Source organism: Centropristis striata, chromosome 2 (assembly GCF_030273125.1).
Source record: "Centropristis striata isolate RG_2023a ecotype Rhode Island chromosome 2, C.striata_1.0, whole genome shotgun sequence".
NCBI lineage: Eukaryota > Metazoa > Chordata > Actinopteri > Perciformes > Serranidae > Centropristis > Centropristis striata.
This window is the reverse complement of record NC_081518.1, coordinates 26,387,013-26,412,160: the sequence shown is the minus strand read 5'-3', so window position 1 is coordinate 26,412,160 and position 25,148 is coordinate 26,387,013. Positions and strand designations below refer to the sequence as shown.

Genomic DNA, 25,148 nt, shown 5'->3' with positions numbered 1-25,148 from the left:
AGTAAAATGTTGCTCGCCTGCTTCATTTAAAGCCGTTCTATTCCTTTAAATTGTAGAAACAGGTGTTAATATGAGGGTGCAAATAATCAAGTGTGAATCGGGAACTGGTTGAAAAAAACCCAGAGCAAAACAAAAGGCTTGAATGCCTCAGGATGGTGACAGGAAGATAAAAATAGCAGTGGAGAATTGGCAGAGGACGTCCACTGCCAGTTTTCTGACCAGTTTGCTTCAAAAACCTCAGTTACAAAAATGCAATGGAGTGGAAATGTTTTATTTAAGCTAGTTTGCACTGTCACCCTGCCAGTTTTTCAGTCTGTAAGACCTTTGATATGTTCGACTGAGAGAAAAGAGCGGGCATCTTCCAAATTTCGACACTGTTTACAGGAGATGAAAAGAATTATGCACACGAGAAATTAATGAGGTGCTTGAGAAAACAATGCACAGTAAAATTCATCGTTTTTCAGCAGGTCTGACAAAGACACAAGAAGGAATCCTGCATATTTAGTATGCACACAAACAGATTTACTGAAGTGTAAGACTCATTATGCTGCGTGGGCTGCAAGTAGCAAGGCTGCATTAACTGTAAGTCAGACCCGAGATGCTGTTTGACTTCCAAAAACAACAACACAGGGCATCCTGCGTAAGTGCATTTGAACGGTAAATAAAAGCAGAAAATAACTGAAACCTGCAGTCTGAATGTAAACAGTTCAGTGTGAATAAAGAGGCTTTATGTTCAGCTCGCTCATCATGTTTGGTGAATAATTTCTGGTCAAAATACATTAAATACGATGAGCAGTTTAAGACAAATATCACTTATTTTCATTGTCCAAAAATGTCACAATACAGTCAAAAAGCAAATCAAAAAGTCCAAGATAAACCTTTACCCAGGTGGCTTTATAACCTCAAACAAAATTAGGTCTTGACTGAATATTTGTTTTTTAGAAACAGTGACAATGTATTGCTTCTTTATAGAATTCAGGCACACACTGTGTCACAGTACAATGGTTGAGTGGAGTGATTTTTTTTACTTAGCTTTGGAAAAGATAAGTAACATAACAAAAAAATAGGCTTGACAAGTTTTGGGAAATATGGAATATTTTCTACAATTTCCTTGAAAATAACAATATGGATGTGAATGGTTATATAGATAACTAGGTGAAATCTATCTATATACAGTCTATGGTTGAAATACATGTGTAATTTATTTATTTACTTATTTATATATACATATATATATATATATATACATATATATATATATATATACACATATATATATATACATATATATATTTATTTCAAAGAGAGGCTTATACCCTTGTTGATGGTGTTGTATGTGCTGTACGGTTTTATGATAAATTACTGCTGTACATAATCAGTGAGTGTACAATCATTCAGATTTGTCTTTGGATGCTACAGGTTCTACTTTGATCCTTAGTGACTTCTTATTTTATGTTATGTGCCTTGTTGTATTGTTGTTGTTCTTTTGGATAACAAAACTTCAATAAATACATGTTTTAAAAAAAGCCCAAGATGACATATTTAAATAATTTGCTATGAATAAGATATAAAGTTTTTCCTTTTAAAAAAAAAAAAAATGTATTATGTATAATGACAAGAAAACACCCAATAAGTTAAAGATCAGGGGATCAAAGTTCAAGCTATAATATGCAGGGATTTCCTTAAAAAAACAGACTAAAACAAAAATAGTGTGTGTGCCTGCAGAGAATCTACCTGCTGTCTGTATGCTCTGATTTTCTTATTATTTTGTTGTTTGTTTTTTGGGCATCAGCCTTTGGGCAGTGGGTGTGCAGCTCAGAGCCAATCAGGGAGCGCAGGTAAAGTTGGGACCAGGTTACATCACTGTCTGCGTCTCTCTCTCTGTCTGTGTCATCGATGTATAAATAACTGCAGGTCTGTTTGACCGAAAAACAGACTAAACCTTGAAAACCTGAGCGGCACTGCAGGACATCAACGCTGATGGTAATTATTTTTTTGATAACACACTCAGTATTTTATGAATAAGAGGTTTTTATTTGGTTAATGCAGGCACTAGAATGCAGTTATTAACTAAATGGTTTGTGAAAAAATGCAACAGTCTGGTATATTTGTCTCTCAGGGTTATGTAGCATATGTACATTATTGCATGTGGTTTCAATGGGATAGGAAAATTTAAGAAGTTAAAAGAAAAGTTTAACAATACAGCCACATCTTTAACTTCCTATTAAAATATAGGTTACTTTACTCTGTAACAAGTAATCATATTTGGGTTTCCTGTTAAACCCCAGATACCTCTCAGGCTTTTATTCTACCAAACTACAAAACTATAGTTCGTTTGTAGGGCTTTTACTTTGAAAAACAGCCTTGTCCTGGTTTTCCTATTGAAACACAGTTACCTCTCAGGTTTTTAGTCTCCTAAACTAAGATATAGTTACTTTGTGGGGGGTTTATTTTGAAAAACAGGTTTTTATTCTACTAAACTACTGGCAGCCTACGGCCACCAGGGTCTGAGTTTGTGATAGTCTAATATCCAGTTTTTTCCCCAATATATCTATCAACATATCTGCCATATGTGGTGCTTTATTCACAAAATAATCAGTTTCTATAATACACTTAATACCTGCTGGTGTCTCTAGAGGAAAAAGTGAAAGGAACGGGAAGCTCATGAGAGTTTTATCTCTCGGGATCCTAAATGTTTGAGACAAAAAGTTTTCATGTCAATCATTCTCTCTGAACTCCAACAAGCTGTTTTAGTGCGTTTTTTTGTGTGCTCTTTTTACATTTTAGTTACAAGTCGTGCACCTATGTAGAAAAACAACTCAGAAATGTCTTTTGTGCAGAATAACACAATACGTTTAATTTCTCTGATATATATTTATATATATATATATATATATATATATATATTTAAATTGGAATAAATTTGACTTTATAGATACCAGTGCCCTGAATATTAAAGAAAACATAAATTTACAAATCCTGATTCCGAGGATAATAAAAGACGAAGTGAGACTCAGGTTTTAACAGTACTAAAGCAAAGTTTATTAGAATAAACAGAGAAAACATCACAAAGACAAAATAGCTATAAATCTATCATCTTCCTCCTTTTGTTTTTCATACAGCATGGTAACTCCAGACTTCAATAATAAACTTGAAAAGTGTAAATCAGTCAGATTTTATACTGTGGCGTGTAGAGGATCTGCTAACTGTGTCAATCTGCCTTTACCGGTCACAAATATCCCAGAGAATGTTTTTGGTGAGGAAAAATCTCTGTTTTTTTTTCTTATCATTTATAGTCACACATCTTTCCACACGGACGCAATCACACATGCGCGCACACACACACACACTCAGACCAATGTCTTTACTTTGGTCTATTTGTTGTCCAAACAGGATGCTACACACTTCGCCCAGAGACTCTCCTCTAAGTGAAGAGTGCGTCACTCAGCGTGTGGCACCTTCAGAGCCTCGACGGTTGACAAATCATTGAAGTCTGAAGGACGAACATGCACACACTGTTTATTTATAATTATTTACAAATCTGCAGAACCCAAACCGTTCCCTTCCTTGCCGTTTTGAGCATCACTCCTCCTCCTCAGGACCCTCCTCTCTCTAAGCCGGGGGTCGGGGTTAGTGGATCCTCGTCAGCTCCTCCACAATCTTAATGACCTCGTCCACTGTGGCTTCACGCTTCATGCCGCTGCCGTCATCGATCTGCAGATTGAAGGACAACCAAACAGTGAGCCTCTGCTGCAAACACGAACCTCACCAGAGACAGACAGACAGAGAGACAGACAGACAGAGAGACAGAGACAGAGAGAGAAATAGACACACACAGACAGGGAGACAGACAGAGACAGACAGAGAAAGAGACAGACAGACAGACAGAGACAGAGAGACAGACAGACAGACAGAGAGACACAGAGAGAGAGACAGACAGACAGAGACACAGAGAGACAGACAGACAGAGAGACACAGAGAGAGAGACAGACAGACAGAGACACAGAGAGAGAAATAGACACACACCGACAGGGAGACAGACAGAGACACAGACAGACAGACAGACAGACAGAGAGCCAGAGAGAGAGAGAGGCGGACAGAGAGACAGACAGATAGATAGATAGATAGAGAGAGAGAGAGGGAGAGAGAGAGACACAGACAGAGAGAGAAGCAGAGACAGACAGACAGACAGACAGACAGACAGACATGTGCAGAGAGGGAGGCGTGGGCTTCAAAAGCATTTTACTGGTTTTCTTTTTTTTAATTTAGTCACTTTGTCTTTTTTATTGCACTTTTGTTTCACTTGTTCAGAGGTAAGATGATTTTACAAGCTCCTGGGGATCCTTCTATCTCACATGTACTGATTATTAACAGTGAAATTACTAATGCTTTCATCCCAGTATTTTTGTATCACTTTTGTTCTGTAGCTCAGTGTGATGTTAATGAACTGAAAAGAGCACTCAAACCTTCCCATCATGCAGTTGTTTTATGCTTTTTTTGTTGTACAACCCATTTATTTTCTCAGTTTTTATCTCTAGATTGATGTATAATAATGTTAAATATTTTTGCATTCTGAGTATCTTTGCAGTCATATTCCTGCAAAACCCACAGAAAAGGTATTGTTTCAATTCAGCTGAGAAATTAACTACATCTGCTGCCATATCAGTAAATTCTTCCCCAATTAAATCAGCCCCAGTTTCAGCCTCATAAATCCCATAATGGTCCAGCTCCAATTTCAATCAAAGCTTATTGGTTAAGCTGCAAAGATTAGTCATCTATCGATTAGTTAATCAACAGATTTAATTAATAAGCAACAACGTTTTATTACACTAGAAATAATAGTTTCTACTGTGCAGAAGAAGGTCTGTGGATTACCTCGGATCATAATGTCTCCAAAGAAACATTGTTTTTTTAAATTTATTTTTTTGACACTTTGAGCTCCACAAGCAAAGTGCCATTTAGTTCTATTATATTAAAGAGAAGGTCGATATCTCAAACAATCTGCAACTCTCAAAAAAACATGTATTTTTTTTATTTTAGGGTGAACTGTCCCTTTAAAAAGTGCATATTTGGATGCAAGTGAGCAACTGATGCTGCAACATATTTTAATCTTAAAGCAAATGTTCCAACTCTTTCCTGGCAAAGGAATCATGCAAATACTTTGGATTGTCTTTATCAGCCGCACTTAAGAGGGAAACCGGGAATAGTCTTTGTTTATGAGCTAAAAGTGTGACTTTTTTTATTTAAATACCACGAGAATAAAGAGAGAGACAAAGCAGACTATGTTTATCTGTTTATTTGCCAAAAATGATTTTGCCACCTGTTCCTGCCATGAAAATGATTCCCTGTTCTCGCTCACGGAGCACGGAAGCAGCTAATAAAACCATCTAAAAGGGTCTTTGAGGGTTCAACACCTTTTCGTGCCAAATACACAAATGACAAAACCGTTTTAGTTTGCTTTTTCACCAAATAAGCCTGTTATTAGAGCAGAGGTTCAGCCCCTAATAACAAGGTTATGCCTCTGTGTTGTTAAACTTGCATATTTGTGTTTTTTACAAGTCACAAGCTGTGCAAACAACCTGGCAATGATCGAGCTGTTGAATAATGTTAGTGCAGATTTAGTCCACATCTTAAAAGAAGATGCACAGAAAGAGAAAGAATCACATTTCATCTGCTTTAACAAACTGTATACAAGTGTGGATGTGGAGGAAGAACTCAAGCTCCTACCTGCAGAGTGCTGACGACCTCCTGCATCTTGGCTCGGCCGAGATCCAGGAAGCTCTCGATCAGATCCCCGTCGATGAATCCCGTGGCCTGCTCTGTCTTCCGCTCCGTGTGGAAGGACCTCCAAGTGCAGCGGAGTCAAGGAAAATCAATACGGAGCTGCTGCTTCGCCTGAGGACCGCACTTTAGGTACAATATCACATATTTTACCTCAGGCAAAGTCAACAAATAATACTCGGTGTGATGTGTAGGAAGGGCTGCTCCGAGGAGCAGACAGCTGGTGTTGTCAGTCAGGCAGAAACAAGTGTTGGTGGTGCTGAACCTGCAGAGAGCTGCTATTTAAACTTTTCATAAGAGATTATAATACGGTACTTATAATACAAACACCTCCAGTTGTTGTAAGTAAAACTTACAACCCAGACAACAATCCTAAATTATCCATTATCATGTAAAACCTCATTAAAGTGACACAAAATAGGACATATTTTGCAAAAATAGATGATCATCACAACAGTTTTAAAGTTTCTCACTGATCTGTAAACATACATATACAATAGCTGAAGCGCCAGATGTTTGTTACACAGAAACATCTGAGAAGCCGTCATTGGAAAATGGAAAAGGGGAGGCCGCTTGAAACAAATACCTAGCAGGTAATTAAATGAACCATCTGGCAATCAGTGTCTATCACAGGCTAACTTAAACCAATCAGCACCCAGAGACAGTTGGTAATTCTAACTCTTCCCGAAGTAAATCAGGAGGAGAATGAAAACATATTTTCCACAGAGAAGAGCCTTCAGTGTCGTCACACACACTCAGAATCAATCTAATCAAATCATTAAGTACATTTACTCTAGTACTGTACTTGAGTACACTTTTGAGGTACTTGAATATCTCCATTTTACATAACTTTATAATTCGTACTCCACTACATTTAGCCGACAGCTTCAGTTACTTTTCAGGTCAAGATTTAACAAAAATAACATATTTTTTTAAAAATTAAACCTTATAACAGTATATTAATTTGTTAAAGTGAGCCTTACCATGAGAAAATTAAAACACTGCTTACATAAATGCATCAATAATAATCAACCAATAATATACTGAGAATATATGAAACAATCTGAGTGGGTTCATTCTGCATAACAAGTATTTTTACTTTTGATACTATAAGTACATTTTGATTCTTTTGAACTTTTACTTCAGTAAGTTTTGAATGCAGGACTTTTACTTGTAGTGGAATAATTCTGCAGATTTTGTGTGATATTGCAAGAATCCAGCTGCTATGCAAGGTCATACAAACAGAGCTGTGTCTAAAAATGTTCATTCACGATTATCCTGACATTTATTTTCTTAATAAATGGATTAAACATTAAGCCTAAAAACACCCCTTGCAGCTTCCTGGAGCCCATGGTGATATCTTAAAATGTCAAAGCTCAGATATATTTAGTTTGTCATTTGAATGTCACTTACCTATTGTGTAAAGTCATATTGTTGACTTTAAATCCTTATTTAGCACAAATAGACATTATATTTCACAGTTATTGTTTACGTCAGAGAGCAGGAAAGACGCCAAATGAGTTTTCTTTTTTTAGCCTCATAGTTTAGTAAACTTTCTGATTTTTGTTTACTGTACTCGTCGACTCGCTGGTTACATGATTGGCTGCCACAGTGCGACTTCAGGCTGCGTTTCTGCAAGAGTTGGGTCAATTTTTACGTGTTTTTCTTAATTGGCATCATATGCGACACCAACAGCTGCAGCCCAAACAGACCCCCCCAAACTATTTAATGCATTTGAAGCCAATTAAAGCAGCTATCATCACTTTGTCACTTCACTCTCTGGATTTACTGCCTACAAGCACAACTGTCAGCGCAGGTCGCCTCTATCCCCGTGACAGATGGCGTAAACACATAGGAAGGATATAAGCTGTGCTCGATCTTGCCCACGCTCTTGATGACCTTGTTGAGGCGGTTCTGCAGGTCCAGGAGGAGGCTGTACCAGCCCTCGGACAGGGACGTCACCAAACCTAACACACAAACATAAAGACACACACATCAGGCAACAACACATTTTTTGGTTTTGAAGGCGTAATATTCAGAACAGATTTGCACCTTGCTGCAGCAGATGGTAAATACTTTTTTTTACCACTAGCGAAAAGGAAGGAATAAGTTTTAGGTCTCATAAAAGCTTTATGATAAATAAATTAAAAGATAATTTTCGTGACTGCAATCCTCCTCATGCAAGTTTCATGCTTGTATGCTGCGACTATGTTGGGAGAAAAGTAGCATGATTTTAATACTTTAATAATTCAAGACCGTTACAAACTGTTTTATTTTGAGTGATTTCCCTGTAAATCTCTGAGAGCTCAGAGAGAGTAGTATGCTCTCCTCTATAATAAATATTCCAGTTCTGTGACAGTGAGTGTATTATTGTGATGCTCCGGGGAAATAATCCGCACTGAAATTGACAGAATGCAAAAAAAAAACAAAACAAGGCAAACTGGTGAACAAAAGATGATTTGTAATGCAGAGCTTGTTTCTCTGCATATGAACCCATCAAAGTGTCGGGACAAACTGCAGAGAGCAGTTTGGAGTACACAACAGGACTGTTATTTTTAGGATCAGTAATAATTTCACTCCCGATAAATAGATGTATTGTTTTCTCAAGGAATATCCGAAAACTTGGGAAATGCAAAAAATGTATCTTTTATATTACACCTGTACATCATTTGTTTAAAGTGAAATCTTAAAAAAATTAAATAAAAACTTGTTCTAACGAAATGATTAATTCAGAGTCAGTAACTTCTTTTAAAATCACTTCTTAAAACCCACTTTATTGACCTGCTTTTATGTAATGCTTTCTATTTTTCTACTCCTTTTTACTTCTTTACTTTCTACTTTTTTTACCTTTTATTTTCTGTGTATCCGAGGATGCCTTGTGCTTGTTCCTGCTCTGTCTCTTATTGGATTTTTTTCAATGTAAGAATTGTTTTTAGCCTTATGCATTATTCACTTTGTAATCAACTGCTATCTGTTGAAGCAATTAAGCTGCTGTTTTTAAAAAGTGCTATATATATAAAGTTATTATTATTATTATAATTCAGAAAAGCAACAAATCAGACTAAAGGATAATATTAATAATATTATTGGGCTTATAATTTTTTGATATATATTTGAATTAACCCTCTTAACTTAAGACCTAGCTGGCAGGTTTGAAAAAAAAAATATATATAAATATATATTTACACATAAAAAAACAACAAAAAAATGTCAGAAATGGCCTCATTTAAAATTTGCCAAAAAATGAACCTATTGCATGAACGGTATCCTGTAAAAAACATTAAATGCTGCAGATCTCTGCCTCACCGGGAAAACATGAATAGTTCTGTCAATACCAACAGTCACACGACAAAAATTCTGCGAAACTTCAACTGAACTACAGGATGTTTACACAGAGCAGAGAGGAGGGGACAGGAGAGGGTGAAAACATTTAAATCATACAATATGTATAGCATGTGGAGGTAGGTCCAATTTTTTTAACAATATTGGTAACACCTGTGGGCACTTTGTAGATGTTGTATATATTGAGATGTTTTTATTCCATTTTTTTTAAATTATCAGAGACCTTGCATTTTTCTTTTGTTATGATTTGTGTCATTATACTATGTTATACAGCATCAAAGATATTTCTGAGTTCTTCCTACCTCTAGCTATGGTTGGGCTGTTTCCTTAGAGCTGCAGGACTTGCACAATGCAATGAAAATCAGGCCACAGTGAGTAAAATTTGAGCAAAAAACACCCTGAAACTGTTCTGGGTTCAGAGGGTTAGCTGATTATCATAATTGTGGTTAATTTTCTGATGAACTGTCACCAAACAGGCATAATCAACTACTTTTTGAGTGAAATTCTCTCGGTCATTCATCAAAACTACCATTATATGCTACAAAGTAACCAATTCATTAATTACCTGTATGAAGATGTGAACAATAGTTCAAATATTCACTCAATAGTTTTATCAAGTTTTTTGGCTTTCACAGTGAAATATGAAACCAACTGAACTTATAACGTCCTGAGAACAAAGAGCAGAACAAAACCTTTTATAAAGCTTCGAGTTTGGATAAAATAATTTGACATTTTCTCAGAAACTGATCTCCTTCACCTCTAATATCCATCACACAATGTCCGGGCTTTCAACAACAGACCGGAACACGTTTATTATTAGTTTCTCTACTTGTTGTCGGCGGAATAATCGCACGGCCTGCAGCTTCTTCCCAGAAACATCTAATATATCACCCCATCTCGAGGAGCGATAAGGCGAGCAGGGGGTATTTGTCTTCATTACACACAGAAGCCCATTTTGATTCACTGGCTGCTGCAGAAAGTTTTTTACTGGAATGTACAATGGTGGTTCTCATTTCCGGTTAAACTTTCCTCTGAGACTTTTTAAAGAATCTCAGAAGGTGTTGAAGCAGTGTGTTGTGGTGTTGTTGCTGCTCGGTGTAAATTACTGCTGTGTCCGAATGATGCACACTACCTATTTTTCATCTGTGCAATCATTACAGCCAGCCTGAAAGTTACCAGTTTAAATCTGAGTAATGAGGTGTACATCTATGATTTCTTCTCTCTTTCAGAGATGGAAACATTAGCACTGAACAAATGGTTCTGACAAAAACTTTGTGTACTCCCTAATTGGTCTGAGGTCTCCTTCTGTTGTCAGCTGATTATTGGAAATACTGGAAACGAGGACTGTGTCTGTGCGGCGCTGCAGCCTCAAAGTGACAGCTGGTGGTGAACTATTAAACTATTTAAACCTTAATGCTCACACTGAGGTTCACTTGCCTGCATTCGCTGACTGAAAATCACCCTTTTCACAAGATTTAACGGTCAAATATAAAAAATAATCACTATAATCTCTGGGAACTGTTCAGAGAGTTTACTGTTACCGGGAACTCACACGGTTCAGAGACATGTGTAGAGAAACAGGGACTGTTTTTAAAAATGAAGACATGATGCTGTTAAATGTCACTTTTCAGCACTGTGAGATCCACAAACTCAATTCTGCAAATCAAATCAAGGTGGAGGCAGAAGTCTGCGTGGAAAAACTACCAGAAAATGCATCCACTACTGTCTGTATAGCTGGTTAAGCTTTCCACACTGCTATCCTCTTGGCTCTGGGCTGAGAGTTGATCCTGGGAAAACTTTTCACACACACACATTTGCTAAACGAGGGTTAACTATAGCTCAGAGCTGTACAATTCACTTTGCACTGCGATTAGCCGCAAGTTAAATGTCAGTTTGAACGTGTGATTAATGTTCATTTTCTCGAATCACTTAGTTTGCCCATTTGAAACTGGCAACTTTTAGCCCAGAGTTCAGTCAATTTTCAGGGGATTATGCCACAGTGCTCCACTGCAGGGTTAGCAAGCCCAAGGCTGAAGGCTGAGTTTTCCCTCTTTGGACTGTGCCAGTGTGCACGCTTTCTTAGCTCCAGGCTAAAGGAGCTGTTAGCCTGTTAGCCTGTGGCTGAAAGCTCCCTGAGCCTGGAGCTAAATGCAGGGGGAAAAGCCCTCCAGAGGTAAGTGGGGAAACATGTTGTTTTGTGGTTTGGAGTAAAGCAATACCAACACTAAAATTCCATGTTAAAATGTTGCGCCGAACCTGTATAATGTGTGACAAACGATTCCTTTAAACTAAATCTCAGCTTTAAATACTGATATTTTATCAAAATCACTTTATTCTACATTAAAAAACAGATACTGTAAAAAAAAAAAAAAAAAAAACAACAACACTAATTTCTGCACTGCTCAGATCAACTGTGAAGCCATGAATTACTCGGCTGACAGTCATGTGACAAAAATAAACTATAGAGCTCAATATGTACAGAAGTGGAGCCCACATTTTTTCCCCAATATTGGTAAAAGTAGTTATACAGTAAGGATTATTCCAGTTTTACCAGTATTCGAATAGTGACGTTAGGATTCATTTAATACTAGGATTAATTTAATTAATTAAAAAATGTTTTACTAGGGATGGGAATAATTCATCACTGATCGTTAATGGTCGTTAAGAATTTGGTCGATCACATGGAATTTGGGACTGCACTGGATTGCACCTATATAGCCCTTTTATCCAAAGCACTTTACACTACAGACTGCGCTCATTCGATTTTTGAATCGATCTGTGTATTTTTTTATTTATTTAAATTTTTACCTTTTATACATACTGGAGTATGTATAAAAAAATAGCGATTTATTGATCGTTAACATTATAAATGCTCTAGTTGGCAGGTTTCTTCCAAACGCCCATCCCTAATTCTTCTATTTTTAATGTTTTTTTTCTCCATGATTTCAGGGCACCATTGACTGGCCACTACGTTTGCCGGATCTCACCCCCATAAAACTTATTTTTCTGGGGATGTGTAGAAGATCAGGTTTTCACAGGCAAGCCACTTTCTGTTGTTGCTATGATTCAGTTCATTCAGGAGGCTTGCCTGGAAATTGATGCTGATAAAGACCTTTGTGCCAGAGTGTGCATGTCCACACTCGCCTGGTGACTAGTGGAGTGTGTGAATGCCGAGGGCAAACCGTTTGAACATTATTATTATTATTATTATTATTGATATGTTTGTATAATCAATAAAATACGTTTTGTTTGTATGTTTTGTTTTTCTTTACTGTATACCTACTTTTGAAGCCCCCTTTCTTCATTGATTTTGTTAAATACAAAATAAAAGAATTATTATCTGACTTTAGTTTTCATGACTTACAACAATATGACTGTTATATCCTGCACAAAAGGGATTTTTTGAGTTCTATGTACCATTATTGAGCTGATTCCAGAGAGGTGCAAGACTTAAAGACTTAAAGACAAAATACTGCAGTGAAAAACAAGGCCACAGTGAGTAAAATATGAGGAGCAAAAATGCCCTGAAACTGCGTCCAGAGGGTTAAAGGAACAGGGAAACACAGTTAATGGCTTTCTTGGTGACAGTAAAATGTTAGGACTGTTATATCGATTTTAGCTTTGCTAAGGCTAAGGCTGGAAACAGAGAGGGAAACAACAGAACTTGCATAGCAGCACCACTAAAGCTCACTAATTTACATGGTGCATCTTGTTTGTTTAATCTGAACAAAAACCAAAGGGAAAATTGACAGTTTGAGGATTAATGGAGGGTTATGTGTCGGAAATTCTCGGCTCTGACCAGTTCCCAGGCAACAAGCAGAGGCTTCAGAAAGTAAGCACTCCCCACCAGAAGATAGTCCAAAATGTTTGTACAGATTAAATAAACAAGACACAAGATAATACATGAGCTTCAGAGTTGCTAGGCAGTTGATTTTATTACCATTGGACAGAGCCAGGCTAGCTGTCTCCCCCTGTTTTCAGTCTATGTGCTAAGCTAAGCGAACCAGGTGCTTCTACAGCCATAAGAAGATGGGATGAACTCTAAATGATCAATCTCAAAATGTTGAACTCTCCCTTTAATAAGAGGTTAATGTGAGAAACTGAGGTCGAAACAAACACTTAACTTCTTAGTATTCAGAATTTGAATTTCTGCCTTTTTTTTTTTTTTTCAATTTTAGAAATATACTGGATATACTGATAATTTATGAAATTGGAAGATCTAAGGAGTCTATAGACCCCAAGCATGTCAGGATATTGTGTCGTAAGTTGTCCAAATATAGCTGCAAAGTGTTTTTAAATAAAGAAATCTCCAAAATGACCAAAGATTTTGAACCGAAATCACAGCATGGATTTTCCTATGTTGTTCCAAAGGTCTTGGCATATTGATTGCATATTGATGTCTGGAGATTTTTTTGGCCATTTTTATCCATTTTCTGTATGAATAAAATTGCATTATTCAGCACCAAATGAGTGTAACCAATGGTATCAACCTAAAAATTGCTGCAACAACTTGTGGGACATAGTTGAACATGGAAATGGACTTCAGGAAGCCTACACTAATGTTATGACCCTTTATAAACCCTACTATGTTTCAATAAATAATTCATTCATTAACTCATTATAATTAGATATTTTTTTGTGGCATTTATTGCTGACCTGCAATCTCCCCCTAAGAATCCACTGCCCACAACCACCAATTCTCAAAAAAGGGCCTTGAACACTAGTGTTGTATTACTCAAGATTGGTCTTGGTCTCGAGACCAGTCTCAAGACGATTTTTTGAGGTTCTTGGTCTCGTCTCTGAATTGAGGGCATTTTAACTCGGTCTTGTCTCAGTCTCGGACTGGGCGGACTAAGGTTTTTTTAACGAGACCGGTCAAGACCACCGATGATAGGTTTTTGTCCATGCCTTACTGATAAGAGTGAAAAAGGACCCTCGGCTAATAAGAGCTAATAACTTCAAATTTCAATTTGCTGCTCTGAAAACAACAGAGCAAAGATTGTTTTTGTTGTCGCATTTTTAAAATGCAAACTTGAATAAAAAGAAAACTCTGATGTTTTGTTATGATTTTCCCTTAATATATATGGTCTTGGTATTGTCTCCGTCTCAACCTCTAAAAGTCTTGGTCTTGTCTCGGTCCCTGTACTCTCTGGTCTCAGTAATGTCTTGGTCTTGGTTGGTACGGTCTTGACTACAACACTATTGAACACTAAGTGGTTAAAAAACTCAAAGTGTGGGACAAAAGTATTTTTGTGAAACAAATACAGCCAGGGTTTTACCTGCAGTAAGTTGTTGTGTGTGTGTGTGTGTGTGTGTGTGTGTGCGTTTGTGTGTGTAGATGCCTCTGTGAGTGTGAAATTGTCCGTGCACCTACCAATCATGCCGTTAACGGTGCCGAAGAGCACGGAGCCCTGTGTGGGCGTGGAGCTCTCCCCCAGGTTCTGCAGCACCAGCGAGCCGTGGCAGAAGACGTTTACAAACTCCCCGAGGTGGAAGACCCCCACCTCCTGCAGGTGCTGCCGCTCCTCGTCTGTGGTGGCCGCACTGACCGTGGGAGAGAAACACAAAGGGGGAGAGGGAGGGATTAGGAAGATTAAAGGTGTAACATGTGGGAGGCAGAAGGGTCAAGACCGGAGCAAAAAGAAATAAGAGCGACCGAATGAGAAAGACAGAAAAAGATGTAGAGGGCAAAGTAAGACATTTCTTTTGTGATCGATTAAGCATAAAAACAAAAACAAGAAAGGCAGAGATATCAGATCTATTGGAAAAGGTCAGAGAATGATAGAGACGTAATGGAAAAAGGGTGAGGGAAAGTGAAGAGAGCAACAGGAAGAGAGATGTGATGCAAAAATAAAGGTCAAACGCATCGAGTGGTCCGACCTGATGTATTGGGTGGATAATAAGTGGTGGCATGAATGTAACACGCTCACTCCCAGACCGCATCTTTCTTCCTTTGCCATGAAATCAACACTTGCCTAATAGAAAATGACTAAAGTGGGAAAATGAAGCCGAGCGGCTAAAAGCTCAGTGTGCGAGATGAGTCATAATTTCCAAAACAAATGCGACGACAATGCTGTAAAACCACATTCGCATCAGTGACGCTGCTCTAAAAAGCATCACAGGACTCAGTGTAAAAACAGCAGCCTCCATAATGACATAATGGATTTCAGTGGAATCTATGGAGGAGAGCTGTAACAATTACTGGAAAGGTTGGAATTCATCTCACTTCATGTATAAAGAATAAGATGTTTTGCTCACCTGTCCTTCTGGCAGACGAACAGGTTGAAAGCGTTCTCGGCCCCCAGGAAGTTGTCGTCGTCCAGGATTTCCACTGCGCTCATCCAGTTAGGATTGAAGTCACGTGCAATCTGACCCAAGAAAAACAAAAGTTGTGTTGGATAAAGCAGTAAACAACACAGAGGTGCTGGCCCAGAAACAGTGGGGTTCTTGCCTCCAAGTAAATACTGTATTATCTATGAGCGAGGACGAGCCGACTCCAAACAAGTGCTGAAATCCAAACACAACACAAGCACAATGTGTTTCACACAGACTTTTTAAATATCCGTGCAGTAGCTCAAATAAACACAAAATGAAGAATACAAGAAACAACAATACAAACAGAACATCTGTTAGAGCTGTGCAGGGCTTATTATCAGAGCCTGTTGGATGCTCCGCCACTCTCTTGTTATAAAATTTAAAAAGACAAACTCTCAATTGTAGGTTTTTGCACCACATCACTTTATTAAGCTCCCAAGTTTTCATTAATGCAACGTTTGAAAATGAACTTAAAGCAAAAATCCACGTAAACAAAAACATCCATCGTATCTACAAGCCTGATTCCAAAAGAAGTAAAAACAGAATGCATCAAATTCAAAATGAGTGTTATATTTAATATTGTACTGTCTTTGTACTGTATTCAATTAAATGCAGGTTGCAAATCACAAAACATGTTTCACAGAAGCTTTTTAGGAATCCGGGTTGCATATGTTCATCTAACTCATTGCAAGAAACAAATAAATGTATTTCTCCAAATCTTTTCCCCCTTTTTTTTTTAAATGACAAAGAGGCTGTGGAAACACTCACATATTATCATGAGGGCAGTCAATCATTTTAAAAAGATAATTGCAACTATTAATGCATTGCAGTTAATCGCAAAAAACGATTTGCCCTTTTACAGCCTCTCCTGTCCTCTCCTCTCTGCTCTGTGTAAACAGCCAGTAGTTCTGTCTGATTATTAGTGAATATTTATCATGTGACTGATGACTGTTATGACTGTGTTACCTCCTGAAAAAAACAAACAAAAAAAAACAGGCTCTTTAGCTGCTAAATTCTCCACTTTGTTAAACTGTCTATCTAAAGTTTGGTGTTAAGCAGGTTGTGTACAGTGGCTGGAAACATCTGTCTGCTGCATCTGGAAGCAACTCTGATGCAAAACAGTGAATCTGCAGGAAAAAAAACATCAACAAAAAGCTAAAATAAAAAAAAATAAAAGCTAAAAAGCTGAATCAGGTGACAACATTCTGTGGGTTTGTCACGTTCATGTGATCTATCATAAATATAAAAGATATTGATCATAGCAGCTTGAGGGAAAGAGTAGTTATTTAGTGTAAGAACACTGTATTTTCACTAGTTATAAATTCCTGCTTCCTCTAATTTTAAAGCTTTCTGCACTACGTTCAGTTTCTGAATAGTCAAGTCTCACATGTATTACACTGAGCTCTGCATCACAGCGTGCCTTCACAACTTTGTGCGTGACTCCTCCTCAAATCTCTCAATCTTTCTCCCACAAATCAATCTGAACACTCACACAGAATGGCTGGGAGGTGAACATTGAGCTGCAGTGCTTAGTGTAGAGAAAATAACATTTATACACTTAAGAGAAATTAGAACATGCAAGTGTGGACACCAGCCAAATGTCTGATGTGTGTGAGTAAAAAAAGAAAAAAGCTACCCCTCATTAACCAGCAGCCTCGGCTGAGAGTGAAAACCCTGGTTTTTGTGCTATCTTTTTTAGAAGAGAGCACCAACATTCAATCCACAACTTGTTTGCCCTTTAAAATCTTTGTGTTATCTAACAAAAAATTGAGCAAGGCTCTGTCCTTCTGTTTGTCCTTCGATTTCTCTCGAAAACAGGATCCACTTCACACATGGCAGGTGAATTGCAGAGGACACAAGAGAGTGCAGCATCTAATGCAAGCTTGGGATCAACAGGTGGAGCCAAGCAATGTGGCTGGAATCCGTTATGATGTGAAGTCAATTTATATCTCTCTCTGTTAGCAGTGTCACAGTATGGAATTGGTTGTTTTTTTTATCACTGTTGTGATCTCTCATTTATATATATATATATACATATATATATATATATATATATATATATATATATCATGGGAATGAATATATATATTCATTCATACTACTACATGCAACAACCTATTTAAACTTATTTAACACGCTAAAATATATTTTCTCCAATGTGTAATATCTGTAAAATGCAAAATATGTATGCATATTTGTATAGAATGTATGTATATGTCTTATTCTGTCTTCTATATCTATGTGTCTGTATCTTGAGCTGCTGTGACAACTACATTTCCCCACTGCGGGATAAATAAAGTCATATCTTATCTTATCTCTTATCTCAACTGTCCACCAATTAGAGGCTGTGCTCCTGGCTGGGCGTGTGTGTGAAAGCGCTGATGAGGTCAAGCTTTAACATGCAAAACATGGTCAAATAAAAACGAATGAGCATTTTTATAAATTAAACCACGATACAGAATATGAAGTAGTTAAAATTAGCCCCACCTTCAGAAAATGAAAAACACTGCTTGCATAAATGCATCAATAATTGTGGATATATAGGATAGGCAAAAATAAGCCATCTCAATAGCTGCGCTCTCCCTCTGGAACTCTCTCCCTACAAATATCACAGACTGCTCAGATCCACCAGCCTTCAAAAAACTACTCAAAACTCACTTCTTCAGCACCGCTTTTAATCTATGACCAATGATTTTGATTTTAATTGTTTGTTTTTAATTCTAAATGCATTTTTCACTGTGTTTTAACTGTAAAGAATTCTATAAATAAAATGTATTATTATTAATATGATTATGATTATTAATATTACAATTATTATGTGATTCGGCCTATTCCTTTTTTCAGTTGGTTATGTAATTATGGAGAAATTACATAGATTTACAATATATAGCCGAAAATAAAGATCATTAATTTATTCAATAATTATCATTAAATAATATATTTCGAACATATATATCAATCTGAGTGGGACTATTCTGCATAAAGAGTACTTTTACTTTTGTACTTTTACTTAAGGAAGTTTTGAATGCAGACTTTGCAAGAAAGAAATTTCCCCAAATCTTTTCCCCTTACTTTTTTTTTTTGGGTGACTAAGGGGTCATGGAAACACCGACATATTATTGCGAGGGCTGTCAATCAATTAAAATAATAATTGCAACTATTAATGCATTGCAATTAATCGCAAAAAACTATTTGCATTTTTACAGCATGTCCTGTCCTTTCCTTTCTCCTCTGTGTAAACAGCCTGCAGTTCTGTCTGACTTTCAGTGAATATTTATCATGTTTGTCTCAGCAGAATCAATCATGGCTTCACAGTGTAGCTGAGGAGTTGATGTTTTTAACAGGATCTGGTTATTCCACACAATTTTTTAGGCAACATTTTAAATGAGACAATGTAGAATAAAGTGATTTGGAAAGAAATATCACAATTTTTAGGCTTTGTTTTGGTTATTTTTACTTTTGAATTCCTTTTTTTGGTTTGTAATGTAATTATGGAGACATCATGTACATTATATAGCCGAAAATAAAGATCATTCATTCATTCAATAATATATTTAGAACATATATATCAATCTGAGTGGGACCATTTTGAATGCAGTTTTGAATGCAGGATTTTTACTTGTAGTGGAGTAATTCTGCAGTGTGTTTTTTGGGGAAAAATGTATTTGACCTCTACTTTGAGTTTTTAGTCTGTCCCATCCACTAACACAGAGGGGTGCAGGGTTTATAACTTAAACTGCAGAAAGCTTCAGACAGCATGACCTGAGGCCAAGCAGTTGGAAAGTTCTGAACATACCCGTTTTGAAAGGCATTGAAATAACTTTCTCAAGATCTTCCTCACCTCTTCAAAGTTGCCCTCCATGGGTTTGTACGCCAGCAGCAGGACGGACCTCATCAGGTCTCCCACCAGGATGAAGTCTCCTTTGGTCTTCAGGTAGAGAGCCATGATGTTGTTGTAGTGGTTGCACTCGGTCCTCAGCTCCTTCTCGGCCGTCCACTCGTACAGACGGACCTGAAATGAAAAGCGGTCAAGGTGAAAAATCGTTTGTTGTCACACAAAGCTACAGAATCAGCAATTAGCTGCAGCAGCATTTGATGAACTGGCTGATTTTTCAGCTCCATCACCATCGCTCTGAATATGCTGTGCCTCAGTGAGCGTTGATTAGCAGTTGAGAGTTATCACCTGCCACATGACATGATCGGTTAATGGCCAATTATACTCATCGTTTCACGCAAGCTGCACCTTCTAACAACTTTTAAAAATGTTGCAGAGGTGAGTGAGTGATGGAGGAGTGAAGAGCGTCTCTGGATCTAATTACTGTTAACGTGATGCCACAGTGATGTTGAGAACACCTCCAAGAAAGGAAGCGTGACATTAAAAGATTTAAGTGATGCCAGAGTTCAGAGCAAGGTTCGAAATACTCCTGAGAAAATAGAAGTGCTTTAAAGAATAAAGGAAAGGGTGGAAAATCATCTGCCATTTAATCATTTATCATGGCATTGTATTTATTGTAATGAAGCTTTAATATTTTGAACTTTCTTCACAACTTTCACTGTTATTATTCTTGTTCTTATATTCTGTTTCATTTTCTTCATTTTAATCCTTTCGCACAAAATTAATGTATTTTTTAATACTTACAGGAACAAATCCTCCCAATTCCACTGACTATATCTGCCAGTTTACTTCACTAATGACCTTCATCTTTTTTGTTTCTTAAGTTAACTTTATTGTGTTGGTAAAAACCAACTGAGCTGAGCTCCTTTTCATAGCTATAAATACAGACAATGTGTTTTTAAAATGGATTTTCAATATACATAAAAAAAAAGAAAAAAGGCATCTGGGGAGATAACATAAAGGCTCTTTTTCATCCAAATGGTCTGTAGGGACATGTCAGTGTCTGTGTTTTATTGACAGTAGAGTGTCAGTGTTTCACCGCAGGGAACAAGAGACAAAGTAAACTTGTGCTGTAGCTCACATGTCCCGGACAAACTGTGTGTTGTGAGTGTAAGGTTAGAGTAAGGACCTGTGGAAAATAATATTATATTCTTAATACTTTAAAGCATTAATCATTTACAGCAGATCATTAAATCCTGCTCTCAGACATACATGACAAGACAACTTATCTACCGGGGGTTACAATGTGAATTTGCATGATAGTATCTGACTGTCTGGCTCTGACTTTTGTCACTGTCCTATAATGTCTGATCCTTGTATGTTAATTACATTAAGTCACAACTTCACATGTAGCTACATACGGCCTTTTGGTCATGTTAGACTGATTTTCTGTATATAACATTTTCTTTAACTTGAGAGAGAACTTTGAGTGACTTCTCTCTGTGCTGCACTAAGTAAAGGCTTGATTCATCACACCGGCTTTCTGCATTTTTCTTCAGAGACTTAGCAAACCTCAACATTCTCGGAAGAAATTGCTTTTACAGACCACGGCAGCATCTAACTGGACCAAAGTGACACTCGAAGGAACGTGCACATGCAGAGCTTCATTGCTCTGAATTTTTTTGAATGAAACATTAAAAGAGCCTAACTTTACAGTATTATTTCGACAACTTCCACACACGATATCCTGACAAACATGGTGTCTATAGATTCCTCAGATCTTTTAGTTTCATATTATACCGTATATCCAGTATATTCCTAAAAGTGAGCCCGCTACGGCCTCCGGAAAACGGCGAAAATACTGATGGCTCAGCGGCAGTCGGAACTCTAAATATTGATACTTGGCGGCCAAGAATCGATATAATATTGCCATGTAAAATATCGCGATATTATGCTGTATGGATTTTTCCCCCACCTATAATAAATACAGTTTATTATTCATCATCCACTTTTAGTCTTTCATGTTCAATGGAGCAACTTCTGCTGGAAACTAACAGTGTTATGTAAAACGTCTTTGTCTTCTTCTACTACAGCTGGGGGAATTCCAAACATTTCACAACCATCAGATTAGAGTATACAGACATAAAAAATGAAGTTTGTTCAAGTGACAGTGATGAAGAGTTAACCGCTTTCAGCCAAGAGAATGTCATAGGACAGAGAACAAAGCACCATTGTTCTGTGTCCAGTCGATGAAAATATTAAAAAAGTAATTTAGGAAGACATTTCACAAGCAACTAATGTCAGATCTTGTCACTGTGTTGTATTGTGTTGTGCTGCAGCTGCTGCTGCTGCTGTCAGAGGGAAACATGATGGATGGCTGTTTAACTTTAGTGTAATAGCGAGTTTAGAGGCAAACGTTGGCTCTCTGAGAAGACACACCAAAAGTTTGTGACATTTTTCGCTGCTGTAGCTGCACCTACAAATGCAAAGTTAAGTCATGAAAGCCACTTTGGAAAATTACTCATGTAATTTAGAGTGAAATTATTTCCTTAAAGTCCAATTTAATAAAAGAATGGAAAAGAAAGGACGTGGCAGGAAGCGAGGCATTGTACTGTGGGATGAGCTCCAGAAATCTGCAAACCATCCCCATTCGATTCTCGATATCTTAAGATAAAGCTTCCTTTTCAAGCTTTTAATCCTTCTAATCTATGTTTAGCTCATTGTGGATGAGCGTGGTATTACAAGACAGTAGGGGGGGAAGCGGTTTCTTTCACACTGTAAGTCAAGTGATTTCACAGAGCAATCTATACGGGATAAATCTATTTAGAGATTGCACTTAAATTTGACTGAGGAGGCACTTTTCCTCATGAACAGATCACATGCTTCTTAAACAAATCTGAGAAAAGAAAAGTCACAACACACAAGTCATCTAACGTTTAACTCACTGGTGAGAAACACAATAGAAGTATTTAACTGTCAAAATGTCAGAAATAACAGAAAATAATATAATAAACTTTCTAGATTTTGTTGAAATTACATAATCTGAACTTGATTTGACTCACAAGTCTCAGACATGCTCCACTTTATTGGTATGAATGTGTTATTTTCGCCTATTGTATCTAAATATTTCTGCATACTTGCACTTCTATGTGGCGTTTATTCTTGACCTGCTATCTCCCCCTAAAAATCCACTGCCCCCACCAGCACCAATTCTCATCAAAAGGGTGCAGATTGTAAAGGGTTCAAACAACAAATTGAGTCTCCAGATACAGAAACTAGACTTCAGCAACTGTTGAGTCTGTCAAGGTATTTATATCAACCTCCAGTGCAGCACAAAACATTCCTCTCTTGACATATGTGCAGTAAACAGAGGCAGAATCGAGAGACGCTAGTTCTTATCCCTGGACCAGGTGGTGAATGGCGTAGCTACTATTAAAAAAAAAAAGCACCTTCACAGGGGCTGGGACTAAATACTGCAATTTTACTGACAGGCCTAGTTTTTGACAGTGTGGGGCAAATATGACAAATGAACTTTTTCTTTTCAAATGTAGCTTGAAGCAAATTTAAAGCTACATTTCTCTTCAAGTCCCCAAAAAGTATTGAACATGAACTTAAGTGCAGCTCAGAAAGAAAAAGTCAAGTGCTTTGTATGTCTGGTGGAAATGTCCAAGACTATCAAGCACCACTTACCGTGCTATTGATGCTGGCCAGCAGCTTGCCATTGAACTCCACCATAGAATAGACAGCTCCTTTTACCTCCTTCTCTGCCACGGTTTGCAGCTTACCTGCAGCAGAGAGCACAATGTCTGTCAGTCAGAGTGAAGTTCACATATAAAGCGTTACACGCTCAATGCCAAGCTAAACTAGCACCGACAAGATCTTAGTCAAGCGGGAGGATACAAACTGCTCGACAACTCTGAGAGAGATATGTGGGAAAACGTGAAATAGAGTGTGTGAGGCATTCAGAGCAAGGTAGAATGAAAAGCTAAAAGGAGAATAAATGAAAGGCAAGCAGCGCACCTTGAGAGGGACAGGGTATGAACGAAAATGAGGTAGTGGTGAGAGGAGAAAAGTCTGATAAGGAGTGATAAGAAAATGATTAAGTGAGGGGGGAAACAAGAGCATCGTAGGACAAAGTGGTCACGAGTGAAAAAACAGGACAGAGGGCGGTGGAGGAGAAAATGAAACCGGGTGAAGGATAAAGAGAGCAAAATGAGCTGGGTGAGAAGACAAACAGGATAAGGTTGACAAGTGAGTGTTTGTTTTCTGGGAACAGAGGAAGTTAAAGAGGAACTGACCGTCGGTGTAGTGGAAGACGATGATGCGTCCCTGTTTGGGCTCGGCCTCCTCTGGGTACACCATGGCGGTGCCTACGATAAAATACACTGACGGGTCTTTTCCCAGACGACAGGACACCATGCTGAGGGCGTACTCACTGGGCAGGAACTGATGGGCATGAAGGACTGAGGGAGAAACATAAACACAGTTAGGTGAGGAAACCGAGTGTGACATCAGCACAATACATCTCTCTTTAACAGGATTTTTACATCCATCTGTTGTTTTTTCAAGGCTGTTCTTCAGTAGCCAGTTTAAATTATGACAAAATGTTAAATATAAAGTCTTGTTTTCTGGGAACATGATAACATTCAATAAATATGAGCTGTCAGATCCACAGACAGGTTTTTAAAGAAAGACAGCAGATGGCTTCTGATCGAGCATAACCTACATTAAAAATAGGTTTGCCACTTAATTGTGCTTTATATTTTATGCTTCATATATCAGGAATAAACTATTAACCTCTGGATAGCCAAGCTGTAAAATAATTATCTGGCTGGTGTTCAATCACTTCTGGAAAAAAAAGCATCCAGACAACATGAATTTATAATTCATTAACATTTTAACATTTTATTATTAACCCCTTAGTGCTCCGTCTGAACATTTTTCTTTCAGAGGTTGTAGCAGGCTGGTATCAAAATAAACCACCAACACCAAAGGAATAATTTGATTCCAACCATGCTGTGATATCTTGTCGAAATAACGCTCCAAAAGTTATGCTGAATTTTAGTCAGGGCATTTTAGTCAGGGCAAAAGTGACGTGGAAAATTTCACAGGCTCTGACCTCTGACCTCAAGATATTTGAATAAAATCTGGCTCAATGTGTACCCACGAGTCTTCACAGATATGATCTCCACTTTATGCTAATCCCTCATAGTTTAAGGCAAGAACCAGTTTTTCTCATGCAGTACATGCATTTGTTTTTATTTTTGCCTGTTGATTTTGAATATTTCTACGTACTAAGAACCCTAAACAGTATTAGAATTGCATAAATTAGATATCACTGGAAACCTGAGACTCTTGTAGATTTTTATAATTTTATATTATATTATATTTTAATTTTATAATAATTGATTAACTCATTTTTATAAGAGATTTATGACTACAGCAGCTTGACACACAGTGCTACATCTTAAATTAACCTTCAGATCTCCAGCTTTAAGATGGTGCATATCACTTCTATGTGGCATTTATTGTTGACCTGCTATCCCCCCCTAAAGACCCCTGTCCCCCACCTCTAATTCACTATAAAAAAAGGGGCAGAATGTAAACTTATGTCTTCTTCTTTTATGTGGAATAAGAACCCTGAGAGATATATAAGAGAGATATCCTGTGAGAGATATAAAAAGCAAAAATATTTTATTTAGCGGTAAAAAAGAAGAAGAAAGTGAGTAAACCTAAAAAAATCCATTATAATCCCGCAATTCGCAGGAAAACTATGGCAATAACAGAACGCCAAAGTTGAATCATGAACTCGGTTTGTACAGATTGTTACTTCTAAATAACTTACAACTATAGGTTTGTTTACAACTAGTATGAG

General features: G+C 37.5%; 1 protein-coding gene across 1 annotated transcript in view; it reads right to left on the bottom strand.

Moving 5' to 3' along the window:
• Positions 1 to 3,018: 3,018 nt before the first annotated feature.
• The window catches only part of ddb1 (damage-specific DNA binding protein 1), a 67,551-nt gene continuing 45,421 nt past the window's right edge, over positions 3,019 to 25,148 (bottom strand). Inside the window, exons 20-27 of the mRNA XM_059348708.1 lie at positions 23,572 to 23,736; positions 22,964 to 23,058; positions 19,280 to 19,450; positions 15,382 to 15,491; positions 14,498 to 14,667; positions 7,646 to 7,748; positions 5,728 to 5,851; positions 3,019 to 3,714 (exon numbers count right to left, since the gene is read on the bottom strand). Coding sequence (XP_059204691.1) covers positions 3,631 to 3,714; positions 5,728 to 5,851; positions 7,646 to 7,748; positions 14,498 to 14,667; positions 15,382 to 15,491; positions 19,280 to 19,450; positions 22,964 to 23,058; positions 23,572 to 23,736 — 1,022 coding nt within the window. The 3' untranslated portion in view covers positions 3,019 to 3,630. The remainder of the gene's footprint in view (positions 3,715 to 5,727; positions 5,852 to 7,645; positions 7,749 to 14,497; positions 14,668 to 15,381; positions 15,492 to 19,279; positions 19,451 to 22,963; positions 23,059 to 23,571; positions 23,737 to 25,148) is intronic.